This window comes from Nicotiana attenuata, unplaced genomic scaffold (assembly GCF_001879085.1).
Source record: "Nicotiana attenuata strain UT unplaced genomic scaffold, NIATTr2, whole genome shotgun sequence".
Classification (NCBI taxonomy): Eukaryota; Viridiplantae; Streptophyta; class Magnoliopsida; order Solanales; family Solanaceae; genus Nicotiana; species Nicotiana attenuata.
The window spans coordinates 173,110-191,745 of record NW_017672098.1 but is presented as its reverse complement, the minus strand read 5'-3'; the positions used below and the strand labels follow the sequence as shown (position 1 = coordinate 191,745).

At 38.3% G+C, this 18,636-nt stretch overlaps 1 protein-coding gene across 2 annotated transcripts; it reads left to right on the top strand.

Annotated features, from left to right (window-relative positions):
- The first annotated feature begins 12,290 nt into the window (after positions 1 to 12,290).
- On the top strand, positions 12,291 to 18,636 carry LOC109211804 (disease resistance protein RML1A-like). 2 transcript variants are annotated; one of them, XM_019375381.1, is made up of 5 exons: positions 12,291 to 12,525; positions 14,386 to 14,936; positions 15,160 to 16,261; positions 16,341 to 16,784; positions 16,895 to 18,636. In XM_019375381.1, the coding sequence occupies exons 2-5, from the start codon at positions 14,419 to 14,421 to the stop codon at positions 18,353 to 18,355; spliced, it is 3,525 nt and encodes a 1,174-aa protein (XP_019230926.1). In that variant the 5' UTR covers positions 12,291 to 12,525; positions 14,386 to 14,418; the 3' UTR covers positions 18,356 to 18,636. The 2 variants fall into 2 exon arrangements, with proteins under 2 accessions (XP_019230926.1, XP_019230927.1); XM_019375382.1 differs by lacking the exon at positions 12,291 to 12,525 and having other exon boundaries at positions 14,782 to 14,936; positions 15,068 to 16,261.

Genomic DNA, 18,636 nt, shown 5'->3' with positions numbered 1-18,636 from the left:
GAAAACCTGATTTCTTTTTGTTTAACCCAAAAGAAACTACGGCTCTGTATGGATTGAATTTCATGCAAATTTTTATTTTAGATTAATTTTGAAGACCTCCTCCACTTAACTTTACGATATTACTATTAGTACTCTGTATTCAAAACCAGAAAATCAGAAGACATTAGTTTAAGATAACGAAAAACAGAAAATTCCGACGTAGAAGAGCTAGAAGAAATGCTTCCATATATAAGCACAAGACTTTTCCTCTTCCTATCCAATGAGGGACAAAGTTCCTTTGTAAAATGAACTAATTCAAAATTTTATTTCCCTCCATTTCTTTTGTCACGACCCAAAAGTCACTAGTCGTGATGGCACCTAACCCAACCCGTCAGGTAAGCAAACTAATAACTATCCAATTCCAATAATATTAATAAGACAATTATACAAAAAAAATTATCTGAATTTTATACATTTCCCAAGGACTGGTAGTACAAATCATGAGCTTCTAAGAACATAGTTTACAAAGCTGGTATGAAGTAAATACATCATCTGTTGAAAAGTATATAAACAGAGTTTTACAAATCTAAGGCTACCATGAACAAGAAGGCAGCTACAACCGGAACGCAGGTACATCTTCAATCACAACTCCCGTCGATCGCAGCAACATCATCAGTCAATATCTACACGCAAGGTGCAGAAGTGTAGTATGAGTACAACCAACCCCATGTACTCAATAAGTAACAAACTTAACCTTAGGTTAAAAGTAGTGACGAGCTGGAACATAGGTCGGGTCCAACACTAATAACCAACAGCAGTTCATAACAATGTCAAGCAAATAATAAAAGAAGCAACTCGGAATTTAAACTGCTCAGCTTTTTCATAATTCCCAAAAATAGTTCCGCTTTTCAAGTATATCAGTGAAAATCCAAATCCTTTACCGAAATCGTCGAAAAATATGAGATAGTTTAAAAACTATAATTTTTCTAAAATTCCTTTCCACAAAAAAAAAAAAGATGTTTCATTTTCTTTCCAGATAGCAAGTGTAAAATACCTCTCTATGCCCACATATCAATATGTGTGAAAAGTCATGAATGACGTGATATCGTACAACATGAGGAAAATGCATCTCTATGCATGTATGTCATGTGTGCATGCCAATGCCATGTATCTCAGAGATAAATCATGTACTCACACTCAGAGTACTCAATCTCATTGTCTTACACTTTCTGCTCATCATGCTCAATCACTCACTACCGTATATGGCAAGTCCGACCCGGGGAAGATCCATCCCGAAATATATACATCAACTGACCAATAGTCACTCAGTACTGAGTAGGGCCAATCCAGTCCGTGGAGAATATCCATCTCTAGGCATATAATGCTTCGGACAAGATCCATGTCCAGGGAAGATCCACCCCCAATATAATCAACCGCGCTCGTTGGGGTGTGTGCAGACTCTGGAGGGGCTCCTACAGCCCAAGCGCTATAATCTGCACGGACAACGCACGTGCCATAGTATCAATATCAAAATTCGCACGGACAACTCACGTGCTATAGTATCAATATCAGAATCCGCACGGACAACTCACGTGCTATAGTATCAATATCAGAATCTGCACTAACAACTCACATGCTATAATATCAATATCCTCACAATCAGGCCCTCGACCTCACTCGGTCATCAATCTCTCCAGTCTCTCTCTCTCTCTCTCTCTCTCTCTTGGGCTCACAATATCATGAACTAGCCCAAAAATGATGATATGATGTATCAATAAATAATAACAGAGACTAAGATATGATATGCATATGAATGCGTATGACTGAGTATATAAAGCAATAAAAGCAAATAAATCAACAGCATAAATGACCTCAGCGGGTCCCAATAGGATAAGCATGTAGCATAGACACGGTGTCTAACATGGATCACAGCTCAATAACTCAAGTACGTAGAAATTTCATTGTTACAAGTAAGATCAGGTAACTAGACAGTACCACAGAAATGACGGAGTCACAATTCACACGGTGCACACCCAGACGCCCATCACCTAGCACGTACGTCACCTCAACACCAATCACATAGCACGTAATTCGGGGTTTCATACCCTCAGCACTAAGTTTAGAAGAGTTACTTACCTCGAACAAGCCAAATCCAATACCGAGCAAACCAAACGATACTCCACAAATACCATCCCGTGCTACCGACCTTTGAACGGCTCAAAACCAACCAAAAGCAACTCAAATACATCAAATAATGCCAAAGGAAGCAAACCCAATCAATAAAGGTCGAATCTTTAATGAAAAGCCCAAAATCGGCCAAAAACTCAAAACCCGGGCCCGTACCTCGTAACCCGACAAAACTTACAAAATCCGACAACCCATTTAATTACAAGTCCAACCATACTAGTTTTACTCAAATCCGACTCCAAATCGATGTTCAAAACTCAAAAATTCACATTATGAAACTTTAGGTAAATCCCCCCCCCCCCCCCCAATTTTCTTTTTAAATTCACAAACTAATTACCAAAAACGAATATAGATTTACGAAATATAACCAAAACCGAGTAGAAAACACTTACCCTAATTCATATGGTAAAAATCTCCTCAAAATTGCCCAATTTCGAGCTCCCAACTCAAAATATATTAAATGAATAAAACCCTCATTTTAAAACTATTCTGCCTCGTTTCTTATACCAAATAATCTCAAAACTCGCTTTTGATGCCTCCAATGAATTCCTTGTGAAATTTTACTCAAGTTAGGCTCTTGAATCACTACTTTTGACCTTATATTGAAGGAGATATGTTGGTTTCAATATTTGGAAATAGTGTAGATTTTTAAACACGAAGTCAGTGGCAATTTCGTAATTAATCTGAAAAATCTAGCAACCCAATTCTTAGTAGAATGACCATAAAATTCTCATACGATGTCCAAATTCGACGATTCTTTTTACTATGGCTCCGTTATTACGATAGGGATCTAATGATTCGATCAAAACAGAAATCGAAGCTCATTTGTTCAATGTGATACCATTTATGCTTGAAGAAATGATGTCGAAACATAAGAAAAACGAGTGCAACACAATCCAAACCTATCCGAAACTTGCACGATCCCCTCGGGACCCTGTACGAACATACCAACAAATCCCATAATATAACACGGACCTACTCGAGGCCTCAAATCACACATAACAACATCAAAACGACGAAACACACCTCAAATCAAACTTAATGAACCTTCGAACTTTCGACTTCCAAAAACTCACGCTGAAACATATCAAATCAAATCGGAATACACTCAAATTTTGCACACAATTCCTAATACATCATACGGAGCTACTCGTGCCCCAAACTACTGAGCGAAATGCAAATGCTCAAAACGACCGGTCGGGTCGTTACATCTTTTTCCACCACTTTTCATTCACACCTCTTTTGTTTTTATTAACAAAATCTAACGATCCCCCACATGAATGGGGAATGGCTATCCGAAACAAATATGCATGAAAGTTATGTGATTTGCAAGTGAGGATTAATCGCATCTGAATAAGTAGGTTTCCCTTTGAACTCTCCGTAGTGAACATATGTCAGATATACTCGATCAATCGGTAGATTTGATATCTTTGAACCGTTGAACTTTGGTGTATACCTAGACAATCATATCACAAAATCAACCCTTAACCGTCTTTGGTTCTCATTGTTGTGTTCGTTTCAGCCATGAACACCGCCTGGTTTTATAAGTGCGTAGAGAATTGGCCTTACAACATTCTCCTTGAAGGGGCTTACACTTCATACTTACATAGGTTATTCCTAAACATGTTATCCCGTAGATACACTATTTGATATACCTCGTGTCAAACTTAGAAACCATTAAAAAGTCTTAATGCTTTATTCTTGGTACTGAACATTGTCTTCATCATGAGAATGGACCAACATTTTATTTGACAATGTTGAACCGTCACTAATGACTTTGTTTGATCTCCTTGAACCTAGATCTTGGGATCTCCAGTCTTCTAGGTAGAGTTACCACAGTGACTTGTCCTCGGCCATAGTCCCATTTCCTTTGATGACTTCTCAACTGCCTCTCTAGGTAGGCCTTTTATAAGCGGATCCGATACATTATCTTTTGACTTTACATAGTCAATTGTGATAATTCCACTAGAGAGTAGTTGTCTAACGGTATTATACCTTCGTCATATGTGACGAGATTTCTCGTTATACATAACGCTCCCAGCCCTTCCTATTGCCGCTTAATTGTCGCAATGTATGCATATAGGTGCCAAAGTTTTGGGCAAAAATGGAATATCTTCTAAGAAATTTCGGAGCCATTCAGCTTCTTCACCGACTTTGTCTAAATCTATAAACTCAGACTCCAATGTAGAGCGGGCGATGCATGTCTGTTTGGACGACTTCCAAGACACTGCTCCTCCATCAATGGTAAAAACGTATCCACTTGTGAATTTTGATTCCGTTGATCCGGTGATCCAATTTGCATCACTATATCCCTCAATAACTGCGGGATAATTATTGTAATGCAATGCATAGCCTTGGGTATATTTCAAATATCCCAAAACTCGTTTCATTGCTATCCAATGAGCTTGGTCGGGATTACTTGTGTATAGACTAAGATTACTTATCGCACAAGCTATATCAGGTCGTGTACAATTCATAATGTACATCAAACTTCCCAACACTCGAGCATATTCCAATTGAGAGTTGCTTCGACCTCTATTCTTTACAAGAATATGGTTCAAATCAATTGGCATTTTTGCAACTTTAAAGTCCAAATATTTAAACTTTTCAAGTACCATTTTAATATAATGAGATTGAGACAAAGCTAGACCTTGAGGAGTCTGAAGGATCTTAATTCCCAAAATTAAATCGGCAACTCTTAAGTCTTTCATATCAAACTTACTAGTAAGCATGCGCTTAGTAGCATTTATGTTAGCAATGTCGTTACACTTTACCAACATATCATCCACATATAAACAAACAATGACTATTTGATTTGGAGTATTCTTAATGTAAACACATTTGTCACACCAATTGATCTTGAAACCATTTGATAACATTGTTTGGTCAAATTTCGCATGCCATTATTTTGGTGCTTGTTTTAGTCCGTAAAGTGACTTAACAAGTCGACACACCTTCTTTTCTTTTTTAGGAACTACAAACCCTTCAGGCAGTTCCATATAAATTTCTTCCTCCAAATCTCCATTTAAGAAGGCTGTCTTTATATCCATCTGATGAATTTGAAGGCCATACACGGCGGCTAATGCTATTAACACCTAGATAGATGTAATCCTTGTTACCGGCGAGTATGTATCAAAGTAATCAAGACTTTCTCATTGTCTAAACCCTGTATCAACTAATCTTGCCTTATATTTATCAATAGTACCATCAGCTTTCATTTTCCTTTTGAAAATCCACTTATAAACCAAAGGTTTATTTCCCGGAAGAAGATCAACCAATTTCCAAGTATGCTTACTTAATATGGATTCTATCTCACTATTGACTGCCTCTTTCCAATATTGTGCTTCCGAGGAAGACATTGCTTCTTTGAACGTTTGAGGCTCATTTTCCAATAAGAATGCCAGAAAATCTGGTTCAAAGGAAGTAGCTGTCCTTTGACATTTACTATGTCTTGGATTTTCCTCATCAAAAGTACTTTCCTTTGCTTCTTCCCGAGGTCGCTTAGATTTTTTACTAGACGACTCACATTCCATTTTATACTAATAAATGTTCTCAAAGAATTTAGCATTATCTGATTTAATTACCCTAGTAATATGAATGTCGGAATTTTCTGATTTATGAACCAAAAAACGATATGCCTTACTAATTTCTGCATATCCTATGAAAACGCAATTAACAGTTTTTGGTCCAATCTTTACCCTTTTGGGATTAGGGACTTGCACTTTATCCAAACACCTCCACACTTTAAAATATTTTTAGTTGGGTTTCCTTCCTTTCTATTTTTCATATGGAATGGATTGCGTTTTGTTATGGGAAACTCGATTGAACAAGTTCTGAGGTAAACCACAACTTATTAACAAGGCATTCATCATCTCATTTAACGTTCTATTCTTTCTTTCCGTAATTCCATTAGATTGCGGGTAGTAAGGGGCAGTTGTTTGGTGAATAATGCCATATTCCAAACATATTTCTTCAAAAGGAGATTCATATTCGCCGCCCATATCACTTTTTATCATTTTGATCTTCTTATTTAGTTGCGTTTCAACTTCATTTTTGTATTGGTTGAATGCATCAATTGCTTCATCTTTACTATTAAGTAAGTAAAAATAGCAATATCTAGTACTGTCGTCAATAAAAGTTATGAAATATTTTTTCCCATCGCGAGATGGTATTAACTTCATGTCGTAAATATCTGTGTGAATTAAGTTTAAAGGATTTAAATTCCTTTCAACTGACTTATAAGGATGCTTAACATACTTTCATTCCACACATATTTGACTTTGGAGTTATTGCATCCAAACTTAGGCAATACTTTCAAATTAATCATTTTTCGCAAAGTTTTGAAGTTGACGTGGCCTAAACGTTCATGCCATAAACTATTTGACTCAAACAAGTAAGAAGAAGCTGAAATTTTATTGATATCAATGGAAATTACATTGAGTTTGAAAAGGCCCTCAGTAAGGTAACCTTTTCCTACATATATTTCATTATTACTAACTACAACCTTGTCAGAAACAAAAACACACTTAAAGCCGTTCTTGACTAGAAGTGATATCGAGACTAAATTCTTCCGCATTTCAGGAACATGAAGGACATCATTTAGAGTCACAATCTTGTCAGAAGTCATCTTCAAAGCTATCTTGCCCATTCCTTCAATTTTTGCAGTAGCGGAATTTGCCATAAAAATTATCTCGTCGGGTCCAGCGGGAGCATAAGAAGTAAACAACTCCTTGTTAGCACAAACATGACGAGTTGCCCCCGAATCAATCCACCATTCTCTAGGATTTCCGACTAGGTTGCATTCCGAAAGCATAACATATAAATCGTCTATTTCATCATCCTTCTCAATCATGTTTGCTTGGCTTTTCTTCTTGTCCTTCTTTGTTGCACGACATTAAGCAGCCTTGTGTCCAACCTTTCCACAGTTGTGGTAATTACCTTTGAACTTCTTTTTGCTTGGGTAATTCTTTGGTCCAGACGGCTTCTTTCTCTTTTTGCTCGTTGAAGCTTCCTCAACAATATTTGCACCCATTATTGTTGAATTTCCACGAGACTTCTTTTCTGCAGCCTTGTTGTCCTCTTCAATCCTAAGGCGAAAAATAAGGTCTTCCAACGTCATCTCCTTGCGCTTATGTTTCAAGTAGTTTATAAAGTCCTTCCACATTGGAGGCAACTTTTCAATAAATACCGCAACTTGAAATGCTTCATTTATGACCATACCTACAATCATAAGTTCAAAGTTAATAATATAATCAATATCTTTAATAAAAATATTGATTAGATTTATACCTTCGGTAAGGAGGTCATGAACGATGACTTGCAGTTCTTAAACTTGAGTTATGACATACTTACTGTCAACCATTTTAAAGTCCAAGAACTTTGCGGCAACAAACTTCTTAAGTCCAGCATCTTCCATCTTGTACTTCTTTTCAAAAGCGTTCCACAACTCTTTCGAAGTTTCCATGACACTGTAAATGTTATACAAGCCATCTTCCAAACAACTCAGTATATAATTTTTGCACAAGATGTCAAAATGCTTCCATGCCTCCGTGACCATAAATCACTCATTAGCCGGAGTCTCTTCTCCCCAGGCTGGAACGTCCTCGCTGATAAAGCGCTGCAGACTGAGTGTGGTCAGGTAGAAGAACATTTTTTGATGCCAGTGTTTGAAGTCCATGCCGAAAAAAATTTCGGGCTTTTCTGTCGGTGCCATCGCCGGTGCAGGCGTTATGCGACTTGAAGAGGCCGTAGCCATTGCAGGAGTAGTCGTTCCAACAGAACCATTATGTTGTTTCGTACTCGTTGTCATTTTTCTATAAAAAAAAATTACACAAACATAATTAGTATCTCGGTAAAATTTTTATATCTTCAAATCGAATAGAAACAACCGAGTAGAAAATCACAAGGATTTTAATCTCACATTGAGTAGAAATTCACAAAGACTTTAATCTCAAACTGGAGTAGAAAATCCGAAGATTTTAATCTCCAAAACGGGAGTAGAAAATCACTACGATTTTAGTCTCCCAAACCAGAATGTAAGATGAATACAGAAATAAATTTAAATTCCTTAAGCTTGTTAGTATTCTGTATTCAAAACCAGAAAATCAGAAGACGTTAGTTTAAGGTAACGAAAAAAAGAAAATTCCGAGCCCACAAGTTTCTTGTGTGTCCTTAAGGAATTTAATCTCCTCCAATTGCCCAAGGTTTCAGATTAATTCCTCCCATGATAGAATGGAATACCTATTCTATGATAGCGGCATTTCAAATCACGAACTTCGGCAAACTCAAATGGCGGAGCAAATCACACAAAAATGTTACATTTTTGCTTTGAAAACAATGCAGAATGCAGAAGATAGAGGGGATAGATTTTCAGATTTCGGTGGTGGAAAATGAGGCTAAGTGTCATGACCCGCCACATCATCATGCCACGTAGGTGTCACTTGGCATATATTTTTGCAATATGGAAGGGTTACATAAGTTAGGGACTAGATGTTGGTGGAATATTCTAGTACTATGGAGAATTTCCTTGGGAAAGCTCTAGATATTTATGCACTTGTAGGAAGGTTCTAGAAAAATGTAGAGGTTTCATTAGGAAGACCCTAGAACCCTATGGAATTACTAGGAAAGTCCTTGGAAGATTCTAGCTATATAGAAGATTCTAGAGAGTGTACTTATTTGTAAATATGGAAGGACTTGTGGAACAATTATTATTTATACACTAGCCCCTAGGTGATTAGTATAAATATGGGGCATTCATTTGTAAACTCACCAAGCAAAACAATCAAGTTCTCTCTAATACAAAAGCTTCCTTTGACAATTCTCCTGTGTTCTAACATTCTCTTAGCGATCTTGAGTGTAGTAAGGCTGACTTGGCATACCAAGAACGTGATCAACTTGTGCAAGATCGTGAGCGAGTTGTCAAGTGCCGCACGTGTACTTAGTTAACGACTAAGGACGTGACAACGTGGTATCAGAGCACATGTTATGACTAAGGAATGTTAGAAAGAATACAAGAGATTGCTAGAAGGAAGTTTTGTAAGGAACCGTGGTCGGAATTACCAAGGGCTTGGTACTTGCAGAAGGGATCAACGTGAAGGTCCCTAAGAGAAAGCAGTATGGCGGTGCACGGGACGCACACGAGGCTGTAGACTTACTTTGGAGGATGGACACGTACTTTGAGGTAGTCAAGGAGGATGACGAAGTTGTTAAGGTATGCAAGGCCTCAATGTACTTGACCAAGGCTGCCGTGCTTGGGTGGCGTCGGAAGTGTGCCAACAATGAAAAAGGGCTATGCAAGACTGAGACGTGGGAGCAGTTCAAGAAGGGGTTGAAGAAGCAATTCTACCCGATGAATGTGGTGTATCAGGCTTGGCGGAAACTAAGGGAGCTCCGACAGACGGCCACAATTCGGGAGTATGTGCGCAAGTTCACTACCTTAATGCTGCAAATCATGTCATTGCCCGAGGAAGATTCCCTCTTCTACTTCATGGATGGGATGCAAAATTGGGTAAAGCAAGAGTTAAGAAGACATCAAGTAGCCAACATGGACGAGGCCATAGGGGTAGCCAAGTCGCTCGTTGACTTCAAGATGGAGCATGCCAAGTCCAAAGAAGAACGCCGATAGAGGTAGGGGAGATCATGACGAGGACAATGGGAAAGGCATAGCCGAGGTATACAAGGGTAATGGCAAGGGGCCATCCCATAACGGACAAGGGTCCAAGAGAAACGGCAAGGGGCCGGAAAACAGCAACGAGTACGTGCCTAAGGGAGGGTGCTACTTCGACAAAGGATCACATCGGGCAAGTGAATGCCCAGAGTTAGGGAAACTTGCAGTAGTGATCGAGAACTTTGCTCAAGCATATAAGGGTGATACAGGAGAAACCGCCTGCATTGGAGGGATGCGCTTGGAATCTAAGCCGAAAGTAGGGGATTCCAAAGCCTATCTCGGCGCCATGCAAATGGAGCATGGTGGCAGCAAGAAAATTTGGACGGACATAGTTGAAGAGGATGGCGAGTTACAAAGTGATGGCATGCTATCGGACTCAGATGCACCGCAGAGGATTCAAGTTACTAGTAAGGCTGGACCACGGAGGGCAACCATATAGGGAGTGGAAGCATGGACCCGATGCTTGAGAAGCTGCTAGACTTGGTTGAGTCATGGGAAGATTCAGGCCAAAAGCAAAAAGGGCATCCTATGGGCAGAGGATCGAGGCCATCATTGCTAGCCGTCCAAAGTACAAATCGGGCAAAAAAAAGGTGACCAGTACCTTGTAACATGGGAAGGCGAACCACTTCATAGGGCATCATGGCTAATGGACAAAGATTTCCGGTGACGCCAAGGCGAGGTGTGCGCGTACGTGTCGATGCTTTGTGCCGAGGGCGGCACAAAATTGGGTGGGGGAGAGTGTCATGACCCTCCACATTATCATGCCACGTAGGTGTCACTTGGCATATATTTTTGCCATATGGAAGGGTTACATAAGTTAGGGACTAGATCTTGGTGGAATACTATAACTATGGAGAATTTTCTTGGGAAAGCTCTAGATATTTATGCACTTGTAGGAAGGTTCTAGAAAAATGTATAGGTTTCATTGGGAAGACCCTAGAACCCTATGGAATTACTAGGAAAGTCCTTGGAAGATTCTAGCTATACAGAAGATTTTAGAGAGTGTACTTATTTATAAATACGGAAGAACTTGTGGAACAATTATTATTTACACACTAGCCCCTAGGTGATTAGTATAAATAGGGAGCATTCATTTGTAAACTCACCAAGCAAAACAATCAAGTTCTCTCTAATACAAAAGTTTCCTTTGGCAATTCTCCTGTGTTCTAACATTCTCTTAGCGATCTTGAATGTAGCAAGGCTGACTTGGCATAGCAAGAACGTGAGCAAGTTGGTGCAAGATCGTGAGCGAGTTGTCAAGTGCCGCACGTGTACTTAGTTAACGACTAAGGACGTGACATAAGCCTCTCTATTTATAGCCGACGAAGTTGAGTCCCAACAGGTGCAAAGGTGTCTATTCGTTGATAAGGTGTCTATTCCGCAGAAATTATTTAAATTTTTTGTTGAGTGGAATGTTTGGTCGCGAACTCGACCGTTGGAAAATAATTCTGCGAATTTCAAAATTTATTTTTTTTCCGCGAAAAAAATATTAGAAAAGAAAATATTAAATGATGGAAAAGGAAAATAACTTTGGTCCAAAAAATTATCAATCAATCATATCAAATGAAGCCGAAGCCGAAGCCGAGCTGAGCGAGCGACGACAACGCGAGGCTTGCACTTTTCTCAACTCTTTAAGAGCTACAAGATGTGCTTCCATATATAAGCACAAGAATTTTCCTCTTCCCATCCAATGAGGGACAAAGTTCCTTTGTAAAATGAACTACTTCAAAATTTCATTTCCTCCATTTGTTTTCCCACCATTTTCCATTCATACCTCTTTTGTTTTTATTAACAAAACCCAACAATTACTAAATTTAATTTAAAAAAATACAAAATATGATACTATTAGAAAAGACAAATCCACCAGATTTTAATTATTTTGCATTAATGTTAATTAGTTTAAAACATTGCTACTCCAAAATAACATCAAAATAAAAAGGATCTCAAATCATGAAAGGATATTTATTAAAACGAAAAAGGTCCAAATATACCTCTATACTATCAGAAAAGGTTTAAATGTACCACTCGTTATATTTTGAATCCATATATACCGTTGTCTTATACCATTGGTTCAAATAAACCCATTTTCCATTAAGTTTGTCCAAAGTGGACATTTAATCTTCCGTGGCATTGACATTTGATGAGGTGGATGCCACATGGCTTGCCACCTCAGCGCCCTAACCCATTTTACCCCTCCCTTCTATTTTCTTTTTAACATTAAAATTTCCTTCCCCTCCACCACTATTGCTATCATTACTGCTATAATGAAAAATTGTATTTATGGATTAGGGGCGTTAAGATAGCATCCACCTCATCAAATATTAGTGGCACGTGGTATTAGATGTCTATCTTGGAGAAATTTTAACAAAATAAGGGTATATTTAGACCAAAGCAGGAGGAAGGGTATACTTGAACCTTTGCCGCTAATAAAAAGTAGTATTATGAAACCTGAAGGGATATCAAAGAAATTATATCACTTGATAAATCAAATCTTTAACAAATACATATATCAAGGTTGACTTTACTTTGCAACCACTGTGCTCCATCTGAGCATCTTCCTTTGAATTTCCCCATGGATTGTTGGGGTTCTTCTTCTGCACTGCTTCGGCTATGCATAACCATAGATACAAAAGTTCTGCATCTGAAATTTCAGATTCAACCCAAAGCTGAAGCTTTTTCATCTGAAAAGCCAGGTAACTATATAATCTCTCAAACTAGATCTATTGCACCTTGAAATGCTTCAGTTTCTGTTACCCTTATCTTTTTTAACTATGGAATTCTATGTTATGTGGGTATGTTGTTACTGAACTAAATTGGCTAGTCTTCTTTGAAGTTATAGATTTCTAAGAATTCTGAGCACAAAATATTTAAAAGCTGTCTCTTTTGAGTACATCTTTCTTTCCTTTTTAGGCTTAGTGGATTAGTGAATTAAGTCCTGCCTAAGACGATTACATTATCTTTATGTACTTTAATGTTGTGGAAATACTTAAAATCATGTAATGCTGATCATTGTAGTATCAGATACAAAACTTTTTCTTTTTGGGTTAGTTGCAGTATCTTGTTAAATACATGTTCCTTTTTTCTTTTCCAAAAATTCTTTGTGGGTTACTTTTTTTTGACACGCTAGGCGAATCCCACGTCGACAAAACATGGGAGGGATGTTGGCTATATATGTAAACACTTTACCTCTCAGAACAATATTTTATTATTTAAGGTGGAAAAAAAAAACGTGCAGATGAATAGGGTAAAACAGGATAGTTATGAAACATTGGATTAGTTACAAGGCTTTGCCTCCCTATGGTTAATTACTTGAGTTTGGGTGAGATTGAACCTGAGAAGTTGTTAGATCATTACAATAATTGACTTTGTTCATTTAAATTGATCTGTTGATTACTTGTTTTGCTTTAAAAGTATCTCTTTTTTCTCTTTGAAACTAGTTACTTTTTTTTTTTTTTTGCTTAATAAATCTCACACTCTTTCTAAAATTGGTGATGGCATCATCTATGGCATAAATTAGACAAAATTATATAAGAGTGACCAAGCTAGAGAAAAGAAGCATCAGCCTTTGGCTCCTCGTGCCTCTACTTTTCATGTCAAGTTAACAAATCTAGTTTATTGGCGCTATAGGGGTGCCTTATTCAAGGTGAAAATAGTTCTAACCTTCGCCGTTCAATCTAATTTGACAAAGAACTTACAGCAATCTATGGAAAAACCAAGAAGAGACTTTGAAGGGAACAAATGCTCTTTTGCCATTCCAAGATTCCTACTTTGCAGATTCTAACTGTGGTTTTTTCTTGAACGATGTGCATATTATCATCTTTGCATCATAATTTTCTGGTTTTACTGGAAGTCCTAGCACAGTATTTGTGGCTATATATAAATGAGGTTATATAATATAGTGATTCTGGCAAAGTTTTCTCTTTTGTTTTGGGGGTGGGGTGGGGTGGGGGCTCACTCCCTCCTCTCCTTTTCAGTAGAGTTATCGCTTTACTTATCAGTACAAGAAATAATACCACCTGAAGACGGTTCTGAGTCATCACTATAGCTAATATTAAAAGTCATCAATATTTGCATGTTGTACTTCTGAATGTATAGGACCTACGCTGAAGAAAACCATTTAGTACTCAAGTCAAGTGTCCGGATGTCATAATCTGGAGTTAGCTGGTAGTACAATTTAATACTCAAGTCAAGAGTCCGGATGTTGTAATCTGGAGATAGCTGATAGTACATTTGACTACATCACTCTTTTTTTGTTTCCTTTCTAAATCAGTCATTTTTGTTAAAGGTGTAAAGAGAATCCATGTCAAATAGATACTGTTACTGCCAAAGTTATTTATGCTAAAAGCATCAATGCTGCTGCATCAAGCAACTATGATGAATAAATATCTGCATGTCTAAGCCTGAAAAGACAAAAGATTGGCTGTAGTAACCCCTTCCTATCTTCCAATTTGAGATATTTTGTGTTTGTCCATTCAGTTTCATGAGATGCATGAGAGAACATTATCTTCAGTAACTTATACAGTTATTTTCCCTTCTTTCGATGAACTTTGCAGATTAAAGAACGTCTTCGTTTAGAGCTTTGATCCATGTTCATGATGAGAGCTGAAAAGGCATCGTTCTCCAGGCCTAGATGCTCTTATCATGTATACTTGAGTTATAGAGGCCAAGAGATCAGTATGAACTTCATCAATCTTCTGCACACAGAATTGACACGTGTAGGTCTTCGAACATTCAAGAAACATGGTGAAGCTAGGAAAGGAAAGATTGTTGGATCAGAATTGCAAAAAGCGTTCAAGGAAGCGAGAATTTCAATAATTGTATTCTCAGAAGATTATGCATACTCTAGAAGGTGCCTAGATGAACTTGTGAACATCCTGGAAAGGAAGCACAGTGCCAGTCATATGATTCTACCTGTGTTCTATCATATGGATCCATCCCATGTGAGAAAGCAGACAGGATCTTATGCAAAAGCATTTCATAATTATGAAGAGCAGATCATGGGGGAGAAGGGTGAAAGAAGGAATGAGCAGATAGCAAAGGTGAAGATATGGAGAGCATCTCTCAAGGAGGTTGCAAATATGGCAGGGATAGTTCTCGAAGATGGGTAACCTAAATGAAATGTCTTTTGACTCTGCATTGTGAAACATACGTGTTCTTAAGTGTGTGACAAAACTTTCAATTTTTTGGATATTTATAATATTTTGTTGATTTACTACTTTTATCTTCTGACATCAGGGTTATCCGGACATTCGACTTCCATCTTGTTATTGTGACATATGCATTTCAACCAATATGATATATCTGAATGGTCCTTTGTTTCCTGTCAGGGATGAGTTAACGTTTATTCAAGAAATTGTTGAGGACATCTGGGGTAAGATGAGTCGCAAAGTTTTGAGTATTGCCCAATATCCAGTTGGAATATATCACCGCGTGAAAGAGCTTAGTTTCTGGTTACAAGATAGCTTGACTGGTGCTCACACATTGATGATTTATGGAGAACCTGGAATAGGGAAAACAACCATTGCCAGAGCTCTTTTTAACCTACATTGTGACAGATTTCAGTACAGCAGTTTTCTTGCAAATATTCGAGAAATTGCAAAAGAAAGCAGCGGTCTGATTAGCCTACAGAAAAATCTGCTTTCAGATCTTTTGAAAGAGGATAGGATTGATCTATATGATATTGATGGAGGAGCTTCTAAGATCAAAGAATGTTTGGTTCACAGAAGGTTTCTTTTGGTTCTTGATGATGTTGATGATTTGGACCAACTGAAAGCAATACTTGATTCAAGAGATTGGATTCCTCCTGGGAGTAAAGTTATTACAACAACTACAAATAAAAGCTTGGTAAACCCTCACGATGCTTGTGTGATGTATGAAGCCAAGAGGTTTGACATTCATGAGGCGCTTCAGCTCTTCAGCTTGCATACTTTTGGTCAAGACCATCCCGCCAAGGAGTACATGATGCAATCCAAACAGATAGTTAAACATTGTCGAGGGGTTCCTTTAGCTCTTCAAGTTCTAGCCTCTTCGCTACGTGGTGGAAGTATAGATTTATGGGAAGCTGCAATAAATAAATTAGAAAGATATTCTGAATTCCATAACCATAAAATTCTTGAACTAAGCTATGAAGCTTTGCCTGATGACCATGAGAAAAATGTATTTCTCAATATTGCTTGCTTCTTTGTCGGAAAGGACAAAGATTATACAATCAAAATTCTTGATGAATGTGGTTTCCATGCTACTGCTGAAATACAGAATCTCATCGATAGATGTCTTCTGACAGTGACTCCTGAAAACAAGCTAATGATGCATCAGTTACTACAAGAAATGGGTAAAGAGGTCATCTGCCGAGAATCGCCCACAGAACCTAGTAAACGCAGCAGAATCTGGCATCACAAGGATGCCCTCAGTATACTGCAGGAAGAAACTGTATGTCTCACTCGTCTTGTAACAATTTGCTTCTTTTTCCTGGTGCTCGTGCTCACTTCAATGTTACTTTCCATGTCAGGTTACAGAATCTATTGAGGGGCTCACTCTTAAAATGCGTGGATCAGATGAAAGCAAACCAGACAAACATGAAAATATATCAAAAAGACCTCACTGTGATGATTCACCGAATACTTCAACATTGATTCTCAAAAACTCATCAAAGAGGCTTTGCCTACGCTTTTTCTCTTGGCATCGAGTGAATTCTGTTACGGCAAGATCACAGACTGCACCAAATGAAGCTGGAATAAGTGCTAAAGCATTTTTTAAAATGCAAGAACTGAGATTTCTTGAGCTTGATAATGTGCAGCTTTCTGGCACCTATGAAGGATTTCCAAAGAAATTAAGATGGATGTGCTGGTATCAATTCCAATTAACTTCCTTTCCAAGTGGCTTCCCTCTAGAAAATCTTGTAGTTCTTGAAATGAGCAATAGCAACTTGCACCAAACATGGGAGGGAGCAAAGGTTTGCTGACTTCCACTCTTGTCTAATGTTGTGGTTATTTGTGTCCTGGCAAACATTTTGGTACTTTTTCTTCACTGACTCTCTCTACCTCTCTATCTATTTTTCCTCAGTCTCTCCTATCATTGAAGATACTTGATCTTAGTCACTCACGCTGTCTCATGAAGACCCCTGACTTCTCTGGACTGCCGAGTCTAGAAAGAGTTATTCTTGAACATTGCATATGTTTGGTTAAGGTCCATGAGTCCATTGGAAGACTTCATAAACTTCTTGTTTTAAATCTGAAGGGATGCAAGAGCCTTAGGAAGCTTCCAAGGAAGATTAGGGAAATAAAATCCTTAGAAGAACTAACACTCTGTGGGTGCTCGAAGCTGGAGTTTTCCACGACAATGAGAAATCAAAATTTTTTGCAAGCACTTCCGCTGAATGTGACTAACAGAGATCAACTTGCCTCTAAGGGTGAAAAGCCGATATGTAGTGACTCTCCGCCTGCTAAATCTGTCTATTCAATTTTCTGGTCTTGGATGTCACCGTGGCCAAAGTCAGCACGTTCAATGTCAGAACTCTTTCAGATCACGTTACAAAGTTTGGATATTTCACATTGCAATCTGACTGACACTGTTATTCCCTATGATCTTTCTGTCCTGTCCTCCTTAAAATATCTGAATTTAAGAGGAAATTCCATTTCTACCCTGCCAGAGAGCCTGAAGAGCCTAACTATGCTGCAGTCCCTTCAGTTAGCTGACTGCACAAAGCTCCAGTGGATCCCAAAACTTCCATTGAGTTTACAATTATTGAATGCACGTAACTGCATATCACTGAATAGAGTAACAAATTTACCCAACTTCATGAGGTCACTTGACTTGCACCTAGAGAATTGTGGAAATCTGGTTGAGGTTCAGGGAGTATTCAAGCTAGATCCTATTGAAGACATTGATGATATTGTTGATCTATCTTGCCTAGATAACTTGGAGGTCAGAGCAGTAGATGTGGAACTTTGCAACTATCTGACCTCAACAAAAAGCAAAGGTCCCGTTCAGGGACTGTATGAATTTGGTATACACAGCATTTTCATTCCTGGAGGCAAGGTTCCTACCAAGTTCAATAATATAAGCTCAGGGAGCTCATTAGCTTTCTCTGTGCCTCAACTTCCTAACGTCAAGATACAAGGATTAGAGATATGCATTGCGTATGCAGAATGTTATGACGAATGTTTCAACGTAAGGCACTTCATAAAAGTGAGAAATAAGACCAAGGGGATCAAATGGATTTATGGTCCAACAGTTTATGGGATTGCAGCTCCTGGTAATCCAATGCTATGGTTAAGTCGTTGGAAGTTTGGAGATCAGCTACAAAGAGGAGATCAAGTTGTTATTTCGTTAAGCATGAGTTGCCTGGTTAGGGAATTTGGTGCCCATCTTGTATGCAGTGAACAAAGGCAGGAAGACACCCTATCTGAGAATGCAAAGGAGGGATGCCGTCGTCCATGCTATCCACTTGAGCATGCAATTGGAGGAGATTTGTCTCCTTATGAGCTAAGCTCAGGCGTCTATCACCTCTCCATTTATTCTTGAATCTTGATTGCAAAGAGTTTAGGTTCCCAATTCATTAAAGATGTCAACTTTCCTTCACCCATCAGTGCAGATGCAGGGATTATCAATCTTTGGGTTGTTGAAGTTAAACACACATTGGGTCCACAAAAGGCAGTTTCTAATCTGTTGTTTAATGGAGAAAGGGGAGTGTAGATTTTCCATTGACTTAGAAAGTTATCTGAGCTATTTGGTGCTGCGATCCATTTTTGTACTTATATTCCATAACAGTATGGTGGCTTATGTGACACCGTTCTGGCCCTGAA

Excerpts from the sequence above, each read along its gene's own strand:
- LOC109211804 (XM_019375381.1), top strand. The coding sequence starts at position 14,419 with ATGTTCATGATGAGAGCTGAAAAGGCATCGTTCTCCAGGCCTAGATGC. Across the intron at positions 14,937-15,159 it reads GGGATAGTTCTCGAAGATGG|GGATGAGTTAACGTTTATTC; the intron begins GTAACCTAAATG and ends GTTTCCTGTCAG. Across the intron at positions 16,262-16,340 it reads GTATACTGCAGGAAGAAACT|GTTACAGAATCTATTGAGGG; the intron begins GTATGTCTCACT and ends TTTCCATGTCAG.